The sequence below is a fragment of the Danio rerio genome, chromosome 25, assembly GCF_049306965.1.
Source record: "Danio rerio strain Tuebingen ecotype United States chromosome 25, GRCz12tu, whole genome shotgun sequence".
In the NCBI taxonomy this organism is placed as follows: Eukaryota; Metazoa; Chordata; class Actinopteri; order Cypriniformes; family Danionidae; genus Danio; species Danio rerio.
Window position 1 is genome coordinate 23,276,762 of NC_133200.1, and position 22,893 is coordinate 23,299,654.

A 22,893-nucleotide genomic window follows, 5' to 3' on the forward strand; every position below is an offset into this window, starting at 1 on the left:
TCTTGGGTCCATGTGGGTTCCAGTAGGTAGTGTAGATATTGTCTTTCTTAGAGTTTTGTTTTTAGTCCAAAATGAAAACTTCAGACGTTTAAGCCTTTAGATGCACTGTAAAAATACTGGGTTCTACAGACTTGATTTGTTAAAAAATGCAATAATTGTGTTGTTTCAGCTCATTTTAAAACTAGTAGTATTTACTGTTTACTCTTTCTTGTTTCATTCATTTATTCATTCATTCATTTTTCTTTGGTTTAGTCTTTTATTTATCAGGGGTCACCACAGCGGAATGAACTGCCAACTATTCCAGCATATGTTTTACGCACTGGATGCCCTTCGAGTCGCAGCACAGTACTGGGAAACACACACACACACACACTCATACACTACGGCCAATTTTGTTTATTCAGTTCAATTACAGTCTTGTGAGGAAAACACGCACCTGGTGGACATCTATGTCAACACGGGGAGAACATGAAAATTTCACACAGAAATGCCAACTGATCCAGCTGTCATTTATAAAATAACCTAAAAAAAAATGTAAATAAATAAAGACAATTTCAGACGGCACTTAGAGATATTTGCATCTGAATTCTTAAATTGAATATCTTAAATTGAGAAGTATTTTTAAAACAAGTAAAAATATTGTCACCTTAAGAAAATTGAAACACTGTCTAATTAAATAGTCTTTTGAGTGCTAAAGTGGCAGCGTGCTGGTTTTTGTTTACTTCTGTTTATAATTTGTAAATTACCATAAGTGAATAATTTTAATATTTAATTTACTTGATGGTGACATGGTGGCGCAGTGGGTAGCTCAGTAGCCTCACAGTAAAAAGTTCACTGGTTCGAGCCTCAGCTGGGTTAGTTGGCATTTCTGTGTAGAGTTTGAGCTAAAGTCTCCAGGACACTGGCCCTCCAGGACCGAGTGTGGACACCCCTGGACTAAGATAAAAAGTAAATAAATGAATTTACTTGACAATTTGTAGCGTACACCCAATATTGTTATACATCTACAGGGGAGGCGTTTATTTATTTATATTTTTTGTCAATTTTAGCCCTCAATTTGCTTTTTTTCTTTATTTTTAACAACAAACGCAATACCAACAATCCATACCCATGCCAAAGTTTGCAAATTATTAATTATTAATGTTCATAATACTAAATGGAAAAATACATCACCACTTTATTTACCTCTCATCACTCACTTATTGTACATTCCAAACTTAAATTATGATTAATTGTAAAATCCAATCCCATGATGTATTTCTCTGAACGCCGACATTCCCTTCAGCCCCAGTATCTGAAGATGCTCCGCTTGCATCGCTCTTGGGAAATCAGTAATTAATATAGTGTGATGAATCATTTCCTGCATCTGGAAGGGTGGATGTTTGGGGAAACCCAAAGGACGCTTTCAGCCCATTATGTCTGCCGCCAGCTGTTAACATGATTTGGCTGTAACCTCCTCAGAAGTCAGAAGAGTTGATGGTTGCTCTCTATAATTGTGTAATAGAGGATGAATGAGAACCTTGAGGTGAATCCTGTGATCTAACACTCTGATGCACATAAACTGCTTCAGATTCTTTCTAGTTGCTTCTTCTCTTATAAAACACCTGGCAAATGTACACTTACTGGCCACTTTATTAGATACACCTTACTGGTACAGTGCCGGTCCCCCTTTTGCCTTCAGAACTGCCTTAATCCTTTGGGGCATAGATTCAACAAGATACTGGAAAGATTTTGGTCCATATTGACATGATAGCAACACGCAGTTGATGCAGATTTGTCTGCTGCACTTCCATGATGCGACTCTACCGTTTCACCACGTCCCAAATGTGCTTTATTGGATTGAGTTCTGGTGACTGCGAAGGCCATTTGAGCACAGTAAACTCATAGTCATGTTCAAGAAGCCAGTTTGAGATGATTTGAGCTTTATGACATGGCGTGTTATCCTGCTGGAATTAGCTGTCAGAAGATGGGTACACTGTGATCATAAAGGGATGGACATGGTCAGCAACAATACTCAGGTAGGCTGTGGCACTGACATGATGCTCAGTTGGTACTAAAGGGTTCAAAGTGTGCCACGGAAACATCCCCCACAGCATTGCACCACCATCACCAGCCTCAACCATTGATACAAGGCAAGATGGATCCATGGCTTCATGTTGTTGACATCAAATTCTGACTCTACCATCTGAATGTCGCAACAAAAATCGAGACTCATCAGAGCAGGCAACGTTTTTCCGATCTTTTATTGTGCAATTTTGGATAGCCAGTGCGAATTGTAGTTTTCTGTTCTTAGCTGAAAGGAGTGGCACCCAGTGTGGCCTTCTGCTGCTGTAGCCCATCTGCCTCATGGTTTGACGTATTGTGCATTCAGAAATGCTCTTCTGCATACCTCGGTTGTAACGAGTGGTTATTTGAATTACTGTTGCTTGTTGTCTGGCCATTCTCCTCTGACCTCTGGCATCAACAAAGCATTTGCGCCCAAAGAACTGCCGCTCACTGGATATATATATATTTTTTTAGACCATCGTCTGATAACCCTGGAGAAAATCCCAGTAGTTGAGCAGTTTCTGAAATACTCAGACCAGCCTCATGCCACATACAAAGTCACTTAAATCAGCTTTCTTCCCCATTCTGATGCTCGGTTTGAAATGCAGCAGATCATCTTGACCATGTCTATATGTTGCTGCCATGTGATTGGCTGATTAGAAACTTGTGTTAAGGTGGAGTTGCACAGGTGTACCTAATAAAGTGAGTGAGTGTATATGCTGCTTAAGTAATAGCCACAGTTCAGGACTGTATTCAACATTTAAATGTCAAAAATTAGCTGTTTGTTCAAACTACTTGCATAAAATAAGCTGAAACAACACAATGCTTGATTTTTTAGGGGACAACTTTATTCTTTTTTGTTCAACCAACTTACATTCGCAAACTAATGAGTAAACTTAATTCCTTCATGTTGTCCTAACACAAAAGGATTGTGTGGAACTCAATCCTTTTTTTTTTTTTACCGTGGAAGCAACTGGAAGCAATAATGTTTTCATTCCATTTAATGTAAATGTCTAAAAAATAAAATGTAAATATTATACATTTAAAAAAAACTGTATATTATAAATGTTTCCTAACTGAAATAAGTTAAAGTACTGACAAATTAACAAAAAATTACTTAAATACATATAAATAAACAAACATAAATATAAACAAATAGCTAACTAAGAGAAATTAAATCACTAAAATAAAAAAGCTTAGAGAAAAAATCTATAAAAACAATGTAATGACAGAGTTGTGATTAAAAAACATACAATAAACAATGTAGAATTTAATTGTGTTTAATACTAAATTTAACCCAAATTATAATTTGTAATTTAATTTTGAATTATTCATTCATTTTCCTTCAGCCTTGTACCTTTATTCATCAGGGGTCACCACAGCAGAATGAACCACCAGCTTATCCAGCATATTTTACAACGAGGATGCCCTTCTAGCTGCAACCCAGTATTGGGAAACATCCATACACACTCATTCACACAATCACACACTACGACCAATTTTAATTTATTCAATTCACCTATAGCTCATGTCTTTGGACTGTGCAGGAGCACGCGGAGGAAACCGACACAAACATGGGAGAACATGGAAACTCCACACAGAAATACCACCTGGCTAAACTGGGACTCGAACCAGCAACCTTCTTGATGTGAGGCGACAGTGTTAACCACTGAGCCACCGTGTCCCCCAGTCTTTATATTGTTTTTCATAATTATAAAACATAAAAACAACAACATGTACAATTATACTAATATTTAAATAAAAATTGCATAAATCAAAATACAATTGAATATGTTAAAATGTCTCTAATATTATGCAATTAATACTAAAATAACACTGTACTTCTAAATTTAAATTTAAAAGACATTCCCATTTTTTATCTTTTTTTGCTATGATTAGTCTGTAGTTCATGTAGTAATGATACAATTACTATAAAAAAGTATGAAAATAAAGGAAAAATACAAAACATTAATTTATATATAAATTATAATTTTATATATATAAATAAACATTTCTATAATATAAAAAATATATATTCATATGAATACTACTACTACTGCTTAATAAGAATAATAATAATAGTGATAATAATATGTTGGTAGTGCTGTCGCCTCACAACAAGAAGGTCACTGGGTCGCTGGTTCGAGCCTGGACATTTCTGTGTGGAGTTTGCATGTTTTCCCTGTGTTGGCCAGGTTTTCTCCGAGTGCTCCGGTTTCCTCCGGGTGCTCCGGTTTCCCCCACAGTCCAAAGAAATGCGTGTGTGGATGTTTCCCAGAAATGGATTGTGGCAGGAAGGGCATGGGCTGTGTAAAAACATTCTGGATAAGTTGGCGGTTCATTCCGCTGTGGCGACCCCTGATTTATAAAGGGACAAAGCCGAAAAGAAAATGAATGAATAATAATAATAATAATAATAATAATGGGGTGGCACGGTGGCTTACTGGTTAGCACTGTTACCTCACAGCAAGATGGTCGCTGGTTCGAGTCCAGGCTGGGTTTGTGTGGAGTTTACATGTTCTCCCTGTGTTCCCGTGGTTTTCCTTCGGGTGCTTCAGTTTCCCCCGCAGCCCAAAGACATGCACTATAGGTGAATTGAATAAACTAAATTGGCTCGAGTGTATGCGTGTGAATGGTGTATGGGTGTATGGGAGAGTGTATGGGTGTTCCCCAGTACTGGGTTGCTGCTGGAAGGGCAACTGCTATGTAAAACATATGCTGGAATAGTTGACAGTTCATTCTGCAGTGGCGACCTTGATAAATAAGAGACTAAGCTCAAGGAAAATGAATGAATGAATAAATAATAATAAATATTCATATTAACAATAAGAATAATATATTTATACACTTATTAAACATTTACAGTTGTTCCGCTTTGAAAACAACGAGTTCATCATCTTTTCATCTTTCTTCTCTTGACAGACAAAAACAAAGAAGTGCCACAGCTGCTGTCTCAGTCTGGTTCCTACTCTTCCTCAGGAGCTCCTTCTTCCGTCTCAGGCTTTAGTCTTTCTACAAGCGGTCTGTTTGGGAAAAGTCACAGGCCTGTGGAAACTCCCATGATGCTCCAGCGGCAAGAGGAGGACGACAGATGGCTGGCCAGACAGAGAGTGATGAAGGTGGAGAAAACTGACCGGCACGGACAGGAGTTTCAGCAGCAGGAGAAACACCACAGCGCTGGCCGAACAGCAGAAGCACACAGGGAGATACACAGGTGCGTGTGTGTGCGTGTGTGTGTGTGTGTGTGTGTGTGTGTGTGTGTGTGTGTGTGTGTGTGTGTGTGAGTGCATGTGTGTGCATGTGTGTGCGTAATGTGTGCGTGTGCGTGTGCGTGTGCGTGTGTGTGTGTGTGTGTGTGTGTGTGTGTGTGTGTGTGTAATACAGACTACAGCAAACTGTGGAAATGTGCTATAGTAACTGAACCTCACTCATTTAGCAAAAAAGTGAGTTTGTCACCTTAATATAATGCAAGTAGACTCCAAAGTCTTTTATTTCTTTTTGATGTTTCAGAATGTTAGCAAGACTAAAAGTGTTGTTGTTATTAGTGATTAGTGTTGATCAGTTAAAAACGAACTAGTTATTGTGATTACATTCATTTTTATTCACTTTTTAACTTTAATTACCTTTATTATGTTTTACAACTACCCTAGTGTTAATCAATAGAGTTTTATTCCTTTAACACGACTTTAACAAAGGTTACAGGTCCAGTTCATCCAAAAAAATGTAAATTCTGTCATCATTTACTCATCTTCCACATGTTTTAAATCTGTTTGAGCTTCCTGTTTTCTGTTAAACACAAAGGAAGATATTCTGGATAATGTTGGAAAAAACAGCCATTGACTTCCATTGTATTTTTTTTTTGTTGGTACTATCAAGGGTATTATGGTAATGAAATGAATGAAAAAACGAAAACTAGAATTGAAAAATATTTTTTGTTAACTAAAATAAAATAAATGTAATTTTTTTTAGCTAGATCTAACTGAGACTATATTATATCAAGCTACTTAAGTCTTTTGTGCCAAATAATAGGTTTTATTTTAGTATTAGTGACCGCGAATGAATCTTTTTAATCGGATCTTTTAAGTGAACCGGTTGACCTAATTCACCAAATCGATCTGAATCATTTGAAATTATTCGCGTCTCTAGTGACATTGAGCACATATCCACAAACTACTTAACATGTCTGATACCACCCTCTGACTCGAAATAAACTAATATATACTGAGTTATTCAGTTATGAGAACAGTAAACATAGATAACAGAATTTACAAGCGGTGAACCAATAATACTGTCAAAAAACACAAACAGTAAATGGCAGCCTGCTGTGACTGAACTAAAATTGAACAACTGCAGCCGGGTAAACCTTGAATGAGAAGATCTGGCGAAACGTAGGGTTTATTTCATAACAGAAAATAGTAAATCATCCTTCAGTTGGGTCACAAAAACGTAATAGTAAGAAACTTTTCAGATAATGGTGATGTTTTAACCAACTGAAATTATGATTGCTGACCACATATTTTGGGTATGTTGAGTCCAAACAACTGCAACTAATGATTACTTTAATAATCGATTAATCTGTTGATTACTTTTTCAATTAATCAATGAATCGGATAAAGCAAAGAAAACGTTCATTTCCAGCCCTTTTTTCAAAACAGAACTAACATCTTTAGAAAGTGCACAAACATGTTGACTAACAAAGCAAAATAACAATAGTAGCAAAGTAACAATACCACAGCTGCTTTACTTCTGTTATTAACTCTTTAACTGGGAGTGAGTTTTGTTAGGCGGTCATTATTTTTGAGCGTTCACCCTCAATCTTTCCGTGGCGACGCGTCATGTTTGTTACGTGAAACGCCGCAGTTAGAATAGCGCTGGATGACAGATGTATCCCTTTTATTATGCTTTTCCGTTTTAATACAAAATATAAGTAAGTGTTTTTTTTTTTTGTTGTTGTTTAAAAGAGGTATAAATGATCTTGATTGTGATCTATAACGTGAGATGGGCATCGCCATGTTTACTTGTGTCCAGTCAAATGCCTCATTCATAAAAGCAGAACACGCAGGATTCAGCACGTAAATTCATCAGTTAATCCCAAAATGCATGCAAGCTGGAAGAAAAATAAAGTGAACTTCATAGTTACTTTCACTACTTGTATCTGATATGAATTATACACATCGGCAAATTATATATAAATGGATTTTTAGACTTTCATAGACTTTCTTCTGTATTTTAAAGAACTCTAAATGTATTGTTTTACTAGTACTTGTATGTATATACATGTCTAAAACATAAAATAAGCATTTAGTGGTCAAAAACACAGCATAATTGTGAAAACATGACACGTCTTTCACATCAAAGCTCAGTTTGAATTTTTTATGTCATGCTGCTTTTGTTTATTTAGTGTGAAATGCTCCCACACCTTGGATGACTACGGTCGCACAGATTTCTCTGCCTTAGCCATGTATCTTTCTTTTAACGTTACCTCCACTTGTTTTTTTGCTCTTTGCTGTTAATAAGTTAATAAATGTCTCCACATCGCCCTACACAACGAATCAATTGTGAAATGTGTTGCCAATGCTTTTAGTAATCGATTTTAATCAATTTAATCAATTCGTTGTTGCAGCCCTACATATTTTTTACTTAAGGCTGCTTGTGGGCTGTTGTATTTGAATTTGAGGATGAGTAGATGGTAGTGGTAGATGGTAGTGTTCTTTGGTTGAGTTTATTCTAATGATTTTGAATCTTGCACCTAACTAAAAACTTAAACTAATACTGAAAAAAATAAAAACTAAACTAAAACTAAGCAATTTCAAAATATTAAAAACTAATAAAAACTAGTTAGTCTACCTCTAGAAACTAATTGAATTTGAAAACAAAAATTCCAAACGAAATAAAAACTAAAACTAATGAAAAATCTAAATCTATTATAACCTTGGCTACTATGAGTGTTGATGGCTCCCTTTCTCCAAAATTCCTCAATGTCTTTTTTTATTTATTTTTTTTTCAACAAAAGAAAGAAATTCATAAAAGTTTAGAAACACTAGACTGTGATTAAATGGTGAGGACGTTTTAATTTCTGGGTGGACTATCCCTTTAACTCCCATCAAAGAAAAAACAATCCTGTTTTCATACTGCCCTCTTGTGGCCATCTCCAATACTGTCTTCTGTTTTCAGGTTTAGCTCTCACCATAATGATGTGCCTGTCCGAGATTTACCTCCAGCGCTGGGTGCGCCACCACCTCTCATCACCCCCAGACCTGCTCCCCGGCACCATCAGCACCACCAGCTCCGCTCTCCACCCGTCGCCAGCAGCCTCTGGACCCCCGTCTCGCTCCTCCATGCGCCCTCTGACCGTCCTCTGTCCCACATCCACCCGTTCTCAGGCCCCAGTAGAGCTCCAGCAGAGGGTGAGCAGCCGCGGGTCAGCCTTCTGAAGCTCGGTCAGGCTGGAGCTGCAGACATCAGGCTGGAGATGGAGAGATCAGAGCCGGTGATGGGGGTCGGTCAGAGGAGACTCGTCAGCAAACTTGACCTGGAGGAGAAGAAGCGCAGAGAGGCCAGAGAGAAAGGTATCAGGTGGAGGATCTCCTAAATAAAATGACTAACAAAAGATTGGTTCGTTTATTAGTTAATTGATTTGGTTTATTTATCAATTAATTGATAAATGGTTAAATTTCACAAACAATTGGTTTATTTATCAATTGATTGATTGATTTATTGATTGATTGATTAATTAGTGGGCTTCTTTGTTTCATTATTTTATTGGTGGGTTCATTTGATTGATTGATTAGTTGATTGATTTTGTTGGTTGATGTGATTGATTGATTGGTATATTGATAGTTTGGTTTGTTGTTTGGTGGGATTGATTGATTGATTGATTAATTGATTGATTGATTGATTGGTTGGTTGGTTGATTGATTGATTGATTGATTGATTGATTGATTGATTGATTGATTGATTGATTGATGAGTTCATTTGACTGGTTGGTTGGTTGGTTGGTGGGTTCATTTGAATAATTGATCAAGTGATTGATTGATTGATTGATTGATTGATTGATTGATTGATTGATTGATTGATTGATTGATTGATTGGTTGATTGATTGATTGATTGATTGATTGATTGATTTATTTATTGATTGATTAATTGATTGAAAAAATACACCTCTCACAGAGCTCTCTTTTAAATTAATATTTTCTATAGGATGCTTTACAATAATACATTTGTGCATATATGAGTCAGTACTAAAGCCATAACTGGAACTAGTCTAAAAGCACAAAAGATTACTGTTCAAAAATTACACTACTGTATTATATGGCAAAATAACTTTTAATATATCTTTATAAAATTTACATATATAATGGTGTTCATATTATTAGTACTTTTAAAGGCTAACTCTAAGTGAGAATTAGCTGATGACAGATTTAGCCTAAATGTAAAACAGAAAAATGTTATTATGTATCTGCTTTGTGCTAATATGTATTTGTGTGTTTTTGTGTGTGTCTAAGTGGCCTTTGTGTTTTTCAATGCTTCAGTAACAATAATTATCTGTCTATTTCAGGTTATTATTATGACTTAGATGACTCTTATGATGAGAGCGATGAAGAGGAAGTTCGAGCTCATCTGAGAAGAGTCGCTCAGCAGCCTCCGCTCAAACTAGACACATCTACAGAGGTATTTATTTATTATACTTAAATGCATTTATTACATATGTGCTACAAAAGAAAAAAAAACTCAGGTGACTGTGGCTGTTGGATAACTGGACTAACCAGTCAGTCCTCACAAATGTTGTTTTAGTCCTTCTGAAGTGCCTGAGCCAATAGTTTGACACAGAATGCTTGAATTGTTTGTTGTGTGACATTTACTATGGTGGGAAAAAGAGCTACCGTGATTTACTGGTGCAGCAACTATTATGGTATTATTGATTATTGGAGCGGGTTTAAATTTTGTAATAAAAAGTGCTTTTATATAATACCTCATTTGCATATGTAGCATTTCAGAGAACTTGCATTCAACGAAATGTTTGGTGCACTCAAAAAATGACATTTGCTGTTTGCTCAAACTACTTATTTAAAATAAGCCAAAACAACACATTTCTTGAGGGTTTTTGTAAGGACGACTTAATTGTTTTATGTTCAAGCCACTCCAATTTAAATAATTAAAAAAAAGTTTGTGGGCGTTCAATCAGTTTCCGTCTTGTGATTTGCCTTTAAATGGTGAATTCATGAGGTCAGAAGGGACAGACTTTCACTCACGCTCATTTCTTATAGGTAACAAAACCAGAGAACATTAATCTCCAAGTTTAGTTGGTTTGTAGAGATTTCAAGCTTCATGTAGATGTATTTCTCATGTCTGTGAGGCAAATATTAACCGCAACCCCATAGGGTTCATAACAATGAAGCTGCAGAAACTTATAAAAATACACGTCTGGACTGAGCTTCTGTCCTGGATGATCATTAGTATATAGCAAATGGTTATTGGCTCCTTTGCTTAAGTGCTGTGCTTGCTTCCCCTTGGTGGCCATATTGACCGTTACCCTTTTTTTCCCATTCAAAACTATACAAGTGACATGTCTTATGTATTCTATTGTCTTTATAGTTTTCAGGTGCAGATTAATGTACATTTACCCACCACTCTATTAGGTACACATGTTCAATTGCTCGTTAATGTAAATTTCTAATCAGCCAATCACATGGCAGCAACTCAGGATTCTCAGCATTCAGGCATGTAAACATGGTCAAGACGACCTGCTGCAGTTCAAACTGAGCATCAGAATGGGGAAGAAAGGTGATTTAAGTGACTTTGAACGTGGCCTGGTTGTTGGTGCCAGACGGGCTGGTCTGAGTATTTCAGAAACTGCTGATCTACTGGGATTTTTTTACGTGCAACCATCTCTAGGGTTTACAGAGAATGGTCTGAAAAAAAAGAAAATATCCAGTGAATGGCAGTTCTGTGGGCGCAAATGCCTTGTTGATGCCAATGGTCAGAGGAGAATGGTCAGACTGGTTCCAGCTGATAGAAAGGCAACAGAAACTCAAATAACCACTCGTTTCGAATGAGGTATGCAGCCAATCAAATTGAGTATCGTGTCATCGTCCTTTTATGACCACAGTGTACCCCCAGCAGGATAACGCACCATGTCATAAAGTGCGAATAACCTTAGACTGGTTTCTTTAACATGACAATGAGTTCACTGTACTCAAATGGCCTCCACAGTGACCAGGGGCCTCATGTACGAAGTCTTGCGTTGAAATCATACTAAAACATTGCGTACGCACAAAACTGTAAATGTGCATACGCAGTAAAAAATTCAGATGTATGAAACGCTGCATATGCAGAATCCCACGCATATTCTCTTTGTACATGAGAGTTACATTAATGTGAAACTGAGCGCACGTCAACAAGCACAAAACCCCTCCCTGCCTTCTCCCCCATATGCTAATGACTCTACTTTGGCAAAACCAAACAAAAAAGCAATGGCAAAAGCAAGCAAAAAGAGAAACTTTGATTAGAATGTGAATTGGAGGTGTGTCTATCGGAGGTAGAGCGGAGGAAAACTGTGTTATTTGCAAGTTTGTCCTTCGGAATTAATAACAAAAGAAGAACAATAGAGTGGAAGAGTTGGAGCGGTTAACACAGTGGGGTCTTGTTGGACACCTCGTTGGATTGAGCTATTTGAGTGATAGTCGAGCGTAGCTCTTATAGCACATGGCAACATGTTTTGTCACTATCATTCCTTAACCCGTTTCGAATCCAGCTTCTGATAAGAACTTATTTTTCTTTTTTCCCCATTACATGTCAGATTTTGCCTATTCTTCATCACAAGAAAGGCAAGTAGGAATCAGTAATAAGTGTGTGTATTATGTTAAGCGCATTTGAGCATCACAATTTATTTGGTAATGTTTTTGATTGACGTATGTAAATTCGTTTTCAGATGGCACCTTTATAGTAATGTGCGTGCAGTCGATCGCTCTGATTACATTGGGACAACCGACGATTGCTGCAGATTGCGCTTTAATGTTTGGCTTGTCAACTGCATGGTATTGAAACCTTATTAACCTGCTTGACATGCGGATGATCCCGTCCCATACAGTTGCCATTGCACAGCTCAAAGACACTTTGTAGTGTGCAATTTAACATAATTTAACACAATTGCCTTTAGGAGTCACCAATGCAAATAAAACAAACACACACAAGAAATGCACGTACGCCAGACATGAAGTTAGTGTGGACCAGCGCACATTCTCACATTTATTTCATCGTTAGTAAATCCAAAGTTTTCGTGCATACGCAGCGTTGATACATGAGGCCCCAGATCTCTATTCAATAGAGCACCTTTGAGATGTGGTGGAACATAAGATTCAAATCATAGATGTGCTGCCGACAAATCTGCAGCAACTGTGTGATGCTATCATGTCAGTATGGACCAAAATCTCCAATTTCCAGTATCATGTTGAATCTATGCCACAAAGAATTAATGCAGTTCTGAAGGCAATAGGGGGTCCAATTCGTTACTAGTAAGTTGTACCTAAAAAAGTGGCCGAGTAATACAGCAGCAAATTTCCTTGATTATTATGCAAAAATTTTGGCCTAAACAATAGCAACTCTTCACTTTCCCTTGTTCATAGTACACAATGGACCTACAGAAGACTCAAGCCTTTAAATACGAAAATTATCAAAACTCTTTTGTAATAAGAATAATCAGTCTAATATGATTCAATAATTAATGCTAATGTAACCCCACCGGTCCTACACCACCCAACCCGCTCTGAGCTGGTATCAATCCAGCGACCTTCTGCTTGGGACTTGGTTGCTCTACCAAGGTGGCTAAAGACCATGGCCTCTAGCTAGAGCACCTTTAGAGGTCAGAGGAGTGAGGTTTACCTGCGCAGCACTTACTAGCTGGCCTCCGTTACACTAAGCTCAGCTAAAAGTGCTCCCGCCAGACCTGCAGGTTGGCTGAATGAAATGAAAAAGTCCTAAAAATCAACTGTTTACTCTAGGGGAGCTGTTAAATGAGCTTATTTCCAAAAACAAACAAACAAAACAAAACAAAAAACAAAGCAGAGAGCTCCTTTAAAATAGGGAGTCTATGAAATTGATTCTTTTTTAGAGCCACCTTCAAACAACCGATCAATGAACTGAACTTTAAAAAGACAAGGAGACTTTTGCTTGATGGAAACACAAGCCGGTTTATTCTCTACCATTTTTGTCTTCTTTTTAGTTTAAATATCTAAAAATTCCAAAATCAAGAAAAATTGTTTGAAATGAGTACGAAAAATATCAAGTTTTGAAATAAGGTTATTGATTGTTCAACACCCCACCCCCCATTCCACAATTGGCATATTATTTAACTTGCTAATTAATCAACGAAGGAAAAACTTGCTTAATTCCAACTTGTTTCTATTGCTGTATAAAGATGGTTTGTTCAATAGACAATCAAAAAAAGTATTGCTTAAGGTGCCTAATAATATTGGCCATAAAATGTCTTTAAAAAATAAAAACTGCATTTATTCTAGCTGAAATAAAACAAAATAAGAATTCTCCAGAAGAAAAAAATATGATAGGAAATACTGTAAAAAATTCCTTGCTCTGTTAAACATCATGTGGGAAATATTTGAAAAAGAAAATCACAGAAGGGATAATAATTATGACTTGAATTGTATGCGTTTAGAAAGTGAGAGAGTATTTCCTGTACTGTGTTTGTGTTGTGTCTGCAGAAGACGGCGTTTCTGGGTTTGTTTGGCCTGACGACTCTGCCGAAGCGAGACGAGGTGCTGGAGATGAAGAGGAGAAAGAGGAGGCTGATGCTCCAGGAGAGGAGCCCTTCGCCGCCGGCCGTGGAGAATAAACGCAGGACTCCTTCCCCTCTCAGCACACGCTTCACTGCAGACGAGATGAACTGCACCGCTGAGCTGGACGACAAGAAACACTTCCTCAGCATCTTCAACCTCAGCCACGTCAACCATGACCAAAGACAGAGTATGAACACAAACACACACACACACACACACACACACACACATAGAAAAGCATTAGTGTTAAATAGTAGTTCATACAAATGTTTACATAATATTTAAAAAGAAAAACATCAGTGTGCTTATCTAGGAAATTCTTAAAAGTAGGTGCTTGATCACAATAGAAAAAGTCTTGACTATGGCTGTATACAAAACCGTCTACTACTCAGTATTTACTATATTTGAATTAAAATGTATTACTCGGCCAAAAAGTATGTTCTATACAGTTTGAATGTGTGTAGTATGAATGGAATCCAGATGTACTACATCTGCCATTTTGTCATGATCACATAACTTACCTGCGTGAATTGTGTCACTTCACTCCCATTCATAAATTTTATTGCGGAGCATCAGAGGAAAACCTAGCATCCATCCTATGCACACTTCAGAATCTTGCCGGAAGTAGTAAGTCATCCGGGTACTTCTCACACACTGATTTTTGGATTCTATAATTTCGGACATACTACTCGGCTCGCATACTGTTTTTAGCGCTTTATATGGAATGGAAGTGATTTCGGACGCAGCTTCTATCTTGCATTCTCTTGTGTTTCCTGTGTGACCTGATATAGACTTGTAGGTTGAAACAGTATTTAAATACGTCTTTTGAGAGCTAAAATGACAGTGTGATGTTTTTATTACTTTTTTTATAATGTTTACATAATAACAACAACAAGTCTTATATTAGATATGATACCAAAACATCACATATGTCTATCATTTAAAGCATGATAATTTTGCATTAATATAAAAATCTATTATTACAATTTTAAATATTAATTTAGAAAATATATATATATTTGTTACGACAAAAAATGTATAGAATTTAAATAATATGAAATATAATAATTTTAATATAACAAAACCTATTGTAATAATATCGACTATCTTGGAAATTGTAAATTTAGCCAGCTTTGAATAATATACATACTGTATATAATTAAATGTACTTATGAATTGCATTTATGAAATGTGTGCACTTTTAAAATGATGTTATATTTAATACTTGTGCAAATATTATAAATAAAATGTATATTTTAGGTTGCTAACATTTTTATCTTGCTTATTTAAAAATAATAATAATAATAATAATAATAATAATAATAATAATAATAATTAAGATAAGCAATATAGATAATAAAAATATAATCATAATTATTTATAAATGTCATTAAAAAATAATGTCATTATATATATATATATATATATATATATATATATATATATATATATATATATATATATATATATATATATATATATATATATATATATACATATATAATATTAATATAGAATTATAATAATTAATTTTGCATTCAATAATTTTCTAAATATTTAATTAAATAATAATTTAGATTATTCAGGTTTGCAGCCAAATGTGTTCAAAAAGTTCAAAAACATCATTATATTATATTATATTATATTATATTATATTATATTATATTATATTATATTATATTATATTATATTATATTATATTATATTATATTATATTTTTTTACCCCAGAGAAAAAGAAGATCTCAGACTTGCTGGAAGCCATCAAACAGAAGACAGTTACTCTGGACACACTTAGATATGCCTCAGAAGCACCCTGTTCCAGCCCGCCTGCTACACTGTCTGGTATAAAAAATACACGCAGACACACACAAATTTAACCAGCGTACAGACACAGATGCCTAATTCTTGATCTCTGCTTTTTTTCCGTCATGCAGCATCCTCACACTTTAGTCAGTCAGTCAATAATGTTCATCCTGAACCCCGAAATCACTCACCAGAAAACCCTAAAACACCTCCAGATCCTCCCCCGCTGGCTCCTCTGCGAAACAAGCTGAGCTCCCCCAGCAGAAGAGCTCCTCAACAGCCCCTCGCGCGACCCAATAACCACTCGCAGGGACCCAACGGAGTCAAAGCGCAGGTCTGGGAGAGGATAAACCCAGAGGAGTTCGCTCAGCACTTCCATCAGTCGGTGTTGCAGTCGACTCACACACCCCAGCAGAAACACAGAGGTGACCACCACTCATTTTTAAAATCTTTTTCATTTGTATCTCCTGAGGCCTGTTGCACAAAAAGAGTTGAATAAACTTCGGGTTGCAGAGTAAGTTTTGGGTTGACAAAACCAAACCAGTTCAAGTTGGCGAGTTGGTTAAGATCAAATTAGGTGGTGTAATGCATAATGCATTGACAAGGCAGAAATTAATCCAGTAAATATTATTGAATATTATTATATCAGTGCAAATCAATCAACTTCATTATTAGCCCCCTGTTGAATTTTTTTTTCCCAAATGATGTTTAACAGAGCAAGGAAATTTTCACAGTATGCCTGATAATATTTTTTCTTCTGAAGAAAGTCTTACTTGTTTTATTTCGGCTAGAAAAAAAGCAGTTTTTAATTTTTTAAGAAACATTTTAAGATCAAAATTATTAGCCCCTTAAAAAAAAGAATAATAATAACAGTAATAATAATAATAATAATAATAATAATACTATAGATAGATAGATAGATAGATAGATAGATAGATAGATAGATAGATAGATAGATAGATAGATAGATAGATATATAGATAGATAGATAGATAGATAGATAGATAGATAGATAGATAGATAGATAGATAGATAGATAGATAGATAGATAGATATATAGATAGATAGATAGATAGATAGATAGATAGATAGATAGATAGATAGATAGATAGATAGATAGATAGTCTACAGAACAAACCATCGTTTTACAATAACTTGCCTAATTACGCTAACCTGCATAGTTTACCTAATTAACATAGTTAAGCCTTTAAATGTCACTTGAAACTGTTTAGAAGTTTCATCTTGAAAGATATCTAGCAAAATATTATTTACTGTCATTGTGGCAAAGATAAAAGAAATGAGCTATTAAAACTATTATGTTTAGAAATGTGTTGAAAAAAAAACTCTCTGTAACAGAAATGCGGGGGGAAAATAAACAGCGGGGCTAATAATTCAGGTGGCTAATAATTCTGACTTCAACTGTGTTTGAAGCTTTTAACCTAGTTAAATGTCACTTTAAACCAGTGGCGCCCCCAGAAAATTTTCTTAGGGGTGGCCAGAAGAGGCCACACCAAATCTTGGGGTGGCACACACAAAAAAATAATGAATTCAGTGTATTGTTATGTTTATGTTTCTGGTAAATTAAATAATGTGCTTTTAATTAATTAATTACTCCTGAAATAAAGCAATTTATTCCTAAAAAAAAAAAACGATAAATTCAAATTCAATCAAATAAAAAAGAAAAATAAATAAATCATTTAGTTTAAAAACCATTTTCACACATATAAATAAGTTTTCAGTTATTTTTCCCACACGTTTATTGTAGAGCATATAGTATATGCCATGTCTGAAATTAATAAAGACTAATAGAACAATTAATAAAACAAACAAAAAAAACTGAACAAAGAACATTACTGTTTACACACACACACACACGCACACACACGCACACACACACACACACACACACACACACACACACACACACACACACACACACACACACTCAGTCACTCAGTCACTCACTATACAGACCCCAATTATATCATTTATTCATAATTCTTTTTCATTCTTCTATTGATGTACCTTGACAGCGCTTTGCAAACAATTTTAAATAGAGAGAGAGTGGGAAAAACATTACCTGATGGATCATTGGTAATATTTCCGGAAGATGGCCATGTCATAGTTTAGTAAAATTAATTTACCCCTCCTCCTAAAGTGACGTATGATGTGTCTTTGCAGTGCTTTTCAGCCACAGCCACTTTATTCTCAAAATGTATAGTTTGTCTAAAGTGATGTATACAAACTATATAGTATACTATGAGCAGGGATACAATCAGCTAGTGCAGTAGTAGCTCCATAGTCAAAAGTGACATTTTGTGTCTGCCGGTTTTGTTTACTTGCGGGAGCTCAACTGGCATTTTCCCACATGTGAATTCTGACCAATCGATAAGCAGTTTGGGAAATGTTTAACAACATCTGGCCAATGAGTGATATGGGTTTTGTCAGATGACTGCATTTTAATTCTTTTAAACTGGTTTGGACTAAAGCAATCAGTGTGGTGTGAAAAGAACCCAAAGACGACAGAAAAAGCTACAATGTACCTTTTGTTGCTCTTGGTTCGGACCAATAGAAATATACATTAGATGTCGCCTACCCTGTTGTTGTCTATTGGAGAAATGCGTCAATAGAGCCGCCATTTTGGAACAGGGTAGCGCTTCTTTAAAATTAATGCGGGACAAAGGTACAGTGTAGGACTGTGGCCATCCAAAGCCAGAGATATACACATATATACACATATATCTATGATCGGGAGTTTTCCTGAATGTTAGTTTGTAATTAATTTTTTCTAATTACGAAAATTATAATTTTACATCACTTTTCTACATTGATGAATCAGTGATCGCACTGGCATTCCTGACAAAAAACTTGTGTTTGTGTGTACAGAAATGTACTATCCAACCCCCCCATGTTAAATTTGATCTAATCTGTGTCCTGAAACACACCTCCTCTCCTGCTTTCACTTCTCATACTGACGGAGGGAGCAATTCGTTTGTGAATGAATCTCTGTTATGAACGTCTCGTTCATTTAGCCGACAATAATACAAGTTTCTGGCACCACTGCATCTCTTTGTCAAATTTATTTTTGCATTGTTTGCTGATTTTATTCAACAAAACTAGCATAAGTTGAGTATTTAGTGCGAGTTGGAGCTACTTTGCCTTATGGGGAATGCAGTAAGTGACTGTTATCATCAATACCGTTACCTGTGTTTAGCACAAAAGTTCAGAACATACAAAAACTTAAAAAACTTAATCTTACCTATGAAATGTTCTGCCTTTGTGCTTTGTTTTCTTTATTTGCTCGTTACTACACCCGTAGACAGCGCTAAAGTCCCGCATCTTCACGTAAAAACACTGTTTTGACTAGTGCGGTTGAATGACATTTGTCCATGGAGCACTGTACCAATGTGGCGGCGCTATTGACGCATGCTCAGGGTCCTTGTGCAATATCTAGTGTATCTATGGTTTCGACCAATTGAACCAAACTACAGATGTGAAAGCACCCTACGTATGTAAAGAAGCATTTCAGATAAAATGGCACATTCTTATTGTAAAAACAAAGCTTCTTTTATTTGGAATTTGAAGAAATGTCATCAGTCGTTTACAGAATAAAGAATCACGTTTTACTCAAACACAAAACAATAAATTATGAATCCAGTAGAACTGAGAATTTTAAAGTGCTCTTTCAATTTTTTCATAGCTTCTGTATAAAAGAAGCTAATACTATGCATATTTATTGTGCATGAAATAGAAAAAAAAAATAAAAAATGTAAATAATTTTAAAAAATACAATTATTAGAAGTAAAAAGTGTGTTTCTTGTTCATAAATACACTCAAGTTGATTAATTAAAGTAAAGTACAATTCTGCAAAAATAACACTTCAACTAAAATGAATCTGCCATTTTATATCCCTGTATATTTCAGCAGGAGTGAATGAGCAGGTTGACCCCGTAGCACATCCTTCTCCAGGCCTTCAGAGGGCAGTGAACAAACTCCCTATCAGACAGACAAATGGCCACTCCTGGCCGGTATCAGCCCACCGTGACTCTCCGGTCGTAAGCAATGACCTTTCAGCTGGAGAGGGCATCAGTTCGGATGAAGACGAGGAAGAGGAGTCCTTTAGTCCCAGGTGGAAAGGCATCGAATCTATATTCACGGCCTATGAAGAGTACATAGAAGGTGAGCTTACTGTACATAAACCAATCAGACCTTTGCATTTCTTGCGTTACATGCTAACAAAATTTCGTGAACTGTCAGGTGATGTTTGAAATACACTCACTGGCCATTTTATTAGGGACATCTTGATAGTACCGGGTTGGAACCCCTTTGCCTTCAGAACTTCCTTAATCTTTCATGGAATAGATTCAGCAGGTTACTGGAAATAATCCTCAGAAATTCTGGTCTATTTAAACATGATAACATCACTCAGTTGCTGCAGATTTGTCGGCTGCACATGCATGATGCAAATCTCCCTTTCCACCACATTCCAAAGGTGCTCTATTGGATTCAAGAAACCAGTCTGAGATGATTCACGCTCTATGGTGGATTATCCTGCTGGAAGTAGCCATCAGATGATGGGCACACTGTGGTCATAAATGGATGGACATGGTCAGCAACAACACTAATTGGTACTAATGGGCTCAAAGTGTGCCAAGAAAATGTCCCCCAAACTATTAGACCACCACCACTAGCCAGAACCATTGAAACAAGGCTGGATGGATCCATGCTTTCATGTTTTTGATGCCGAATTCTGACCCTATCATCCGAATGTCGCAGCAGAAATCGAGACTCATCAGACCAGGCAACTTTTTCCAATAATTTATTGTCCAATTTTGGTGAGCCTGTGTGAATTGTAGTCTTAGTGTCCTGTTCTTAGCTGACAGGAGTGGCACCCGGTATGATTTTCTGCTGCTGTAGCCCATCTGCCTCAAGGTTCGTTGTGCGTTCAGAGATAAGCTTCTACATACCTCGGTTGTAACGATTGGTTGTTTATTTCTGTTGCCTTTCTGTGTCCAGTCTGGCCATTCTCTTCTGACCTCTGGCATCAACAAGGCATTTGTGCCCACAGAACTGCCGCACACTGGATATTTTTTCTTTTTCAGACCATTCTCTGTAAACCCTAGAGATGGTTGCACGTGAATAATTAGAAATTGACATTGACGAGCAGTTGGACAGATGTACTTAATAAAGTGGCTGGTGAAAATCTGACTAACTGCATTTAATGTGACACCTACAGGCTGCTTTGATTTGTACGCGGTTGGTTTGTATTGCATTGCTCACCTTTCTCTTTTTTCCCTGTCTCTCTATCTGTCTGTCAGAGAGAAGTATAGAGCACCATGTTCTCCAGAGTGAGTGTAGACGTCTAGAGACGCAGCATTACAATCTCTCAGTGACAGCTGAACAGCTTTCTCATAGCATGAGGGTAAGAATGTCTCTCTTTCTATATATATTTATATTATGGGAAATGTTTTTAGTATATGTTTAATTGTAGCTTAGCAGGCTGCCTGAATGTGATCCCCATTTTACTTTTTTGTTAAATATATGTGTTTTAATAGTGCCTTTAGCAGTGTGGGATACATATATGACTGTCAACATCTCAAAAAATGTGTTTTGGTGTTTCGTGACTCTTAAACAATATTTGAAGACCCAACATACACAGACACATGCAAGAAAGTTTACTTGAAGTTTGACGTCATTCATCTATCCTGTCTTCTGAATGGATACCTCAAGGCGAACATAAACAAATGCGTTTAAAATCAGTCGCGGATAAAGCGTCAAGTGCGAGGGATTTACATGTTAAGTCAATCCAAAGACGCAAATTGAGATTCTGCATCGTGATTTGCTCGAGTTGGAAATCCGAACTTAAGCGGACATTTCCCAATCAGGAGCTTTCTCTAGTATGTGCCTGATTATGACTGATTTTGAGCCTGTTGTTGGTGTTCCAAGGGCAAATCCCGCTGACAACACGAGAGAACATCTCATCAAACTGGGCTCGGCTCAGTCGGAAGAACTGCTGAAAGCTTCCATCATCCATCACCCAGGTAAAGTTTTTCGAGGAGTTGATGAACACCTCTTAAAAAATTTAGTGCACTTAGACACGGCGCCAAACAAAAGCACATAAAGCACAGTTACTCTCTCAACAAAACCATGTTAGCCCTTTAGCAATGAAGCTAGAGTCACCGGGCAGACAGATGCCTCTTCCATGACGCGAACCCACGTCTATTGTGAAGTGAATTTGACGCACAAATATTTTATCCTTAAATATGTCTCATTTGACCAAATCATGGCTGGCATCTCAGTGTGAGCAGGGCTTTAAACATGTAAAGATAAACACAATAACTTTGATAAAGCCAGGCAAAAAAAAAGACTACAGAAATTAAGGGGTTAACGAGAAACCAAACAAGACACAGGTGAACATAATTCCAAAACTCTGATTCATTTCTCATTTCACAGGAGTCACAAACCAAAACAACACTTGCCACCTAAATACACTGGACAGTCACGTAGCAGAGCTGGTACAGATTTAGCTGCACATTCATACTGTGTTTACACCAAACAAAGAACGCTAGAATAAATTCTGCTATTTGCACAAAAAGGCGCGTGAACAATTTGAGTTTACTCGTTTCATTCACACATCAAATTCGCTTCAATCACACGTCAAATTCACTTTACAATAGACATGGATTCGCATCACGAGCAGGGCTTACTCTATGTCTGCCCGGTGACTCTAGCTTTGTTGCTAAATGGCTAATGTGGATTTTATTGAGAGAACAGCTGTGTTTATATACTTTAGGAAGGCTAAAAAATATTAAATATACGTTTTGTGCCGTGTCTGAGGGCACTAGATTCTTTCTGAGTTGCACCCAGCTTAGTGAGTTTATCAACTCCTCCAGAAACTAATCCTGGATGATGGAGGCTTTCTGCGGTGCTTCCAACTGTTGTCCGGTGTCGGTAAGAAGATTTCCCCTCGGGACACCAACACTAGGCACTACGTCATAGCCTACAAAAGAAAGCTTGTTAACGCAGCGCGAATGTCTATGCAAACATGCAAAATGTTCAACTGTGCTTCATTTCGACGAATCGTGTCATTCGCACTGCCTCATTTGTGCGAATCACGTCATTCTCATGTGTCATGCCACAGGATATCTATTCGCATCTTTGCATTGACCTAACATGTAAATCCCTTTAAGGGGGTCTCACTCTGGGAGAGAAAACCACCTCATTGCCCAAATCAAGCATTTTCACCAAAG

The 22,893-nt window shown here is 36.7% G+C and overlaps 1 protein-coding gene across 3 annotated transcripts in view; it reads left to right on the forward strand.

Annotated features, from left to right (window-relative positions):
- Window positions 1-22,893, forward strand: part of gse1a (Gse1 coiled-coil protein a) — an 82,779-nt gene that overhangs the window by 53,935 nt on the left and 5,951 nt on the right. For 2 of the 3 annotated variants that reach the window (XR_012400400.1, XM_003201442.7), the window contains exons 8-15: window positions 4,969-5,260; window positions 8,221-8,615; window positions 9,606-9,718; window positions 13,765-14,026; window positions 15,569-15,682; window positions 15,775-16,068; window positions 19,568-19,822; window positions 20,962-21,065. Coding sequence is in view for 2 of the 3 variants with exons in the window: in XM_003201442.7 (XP_003201490.2) it covers window positions 4,969-5,260; window positions 8,221-8,615; window positions 9,606-9,718; window positions 13,765-14,026; window positions 15,569-15,682; window positions 15,775-16,068; window positions 19,568-19,822; window positions 20,962-21,065 (1,829 nt within the window). In the remaining variant the exon portion in view is untranslated. The remainder of the gene's footprint in view (window positions 1-4,968; window positions 5,261-8,220; window positions 8,616-9,605; window positions 9,719-13,764; window positions 14,027-15,568; window positions 15,683-15,774; window positions 16,069-19,567; window positions 19,823-20,961; window positions 21,066-22,893) is intronic. The other variant, XM_009298044.5, reaches the window with a different exon arrangement.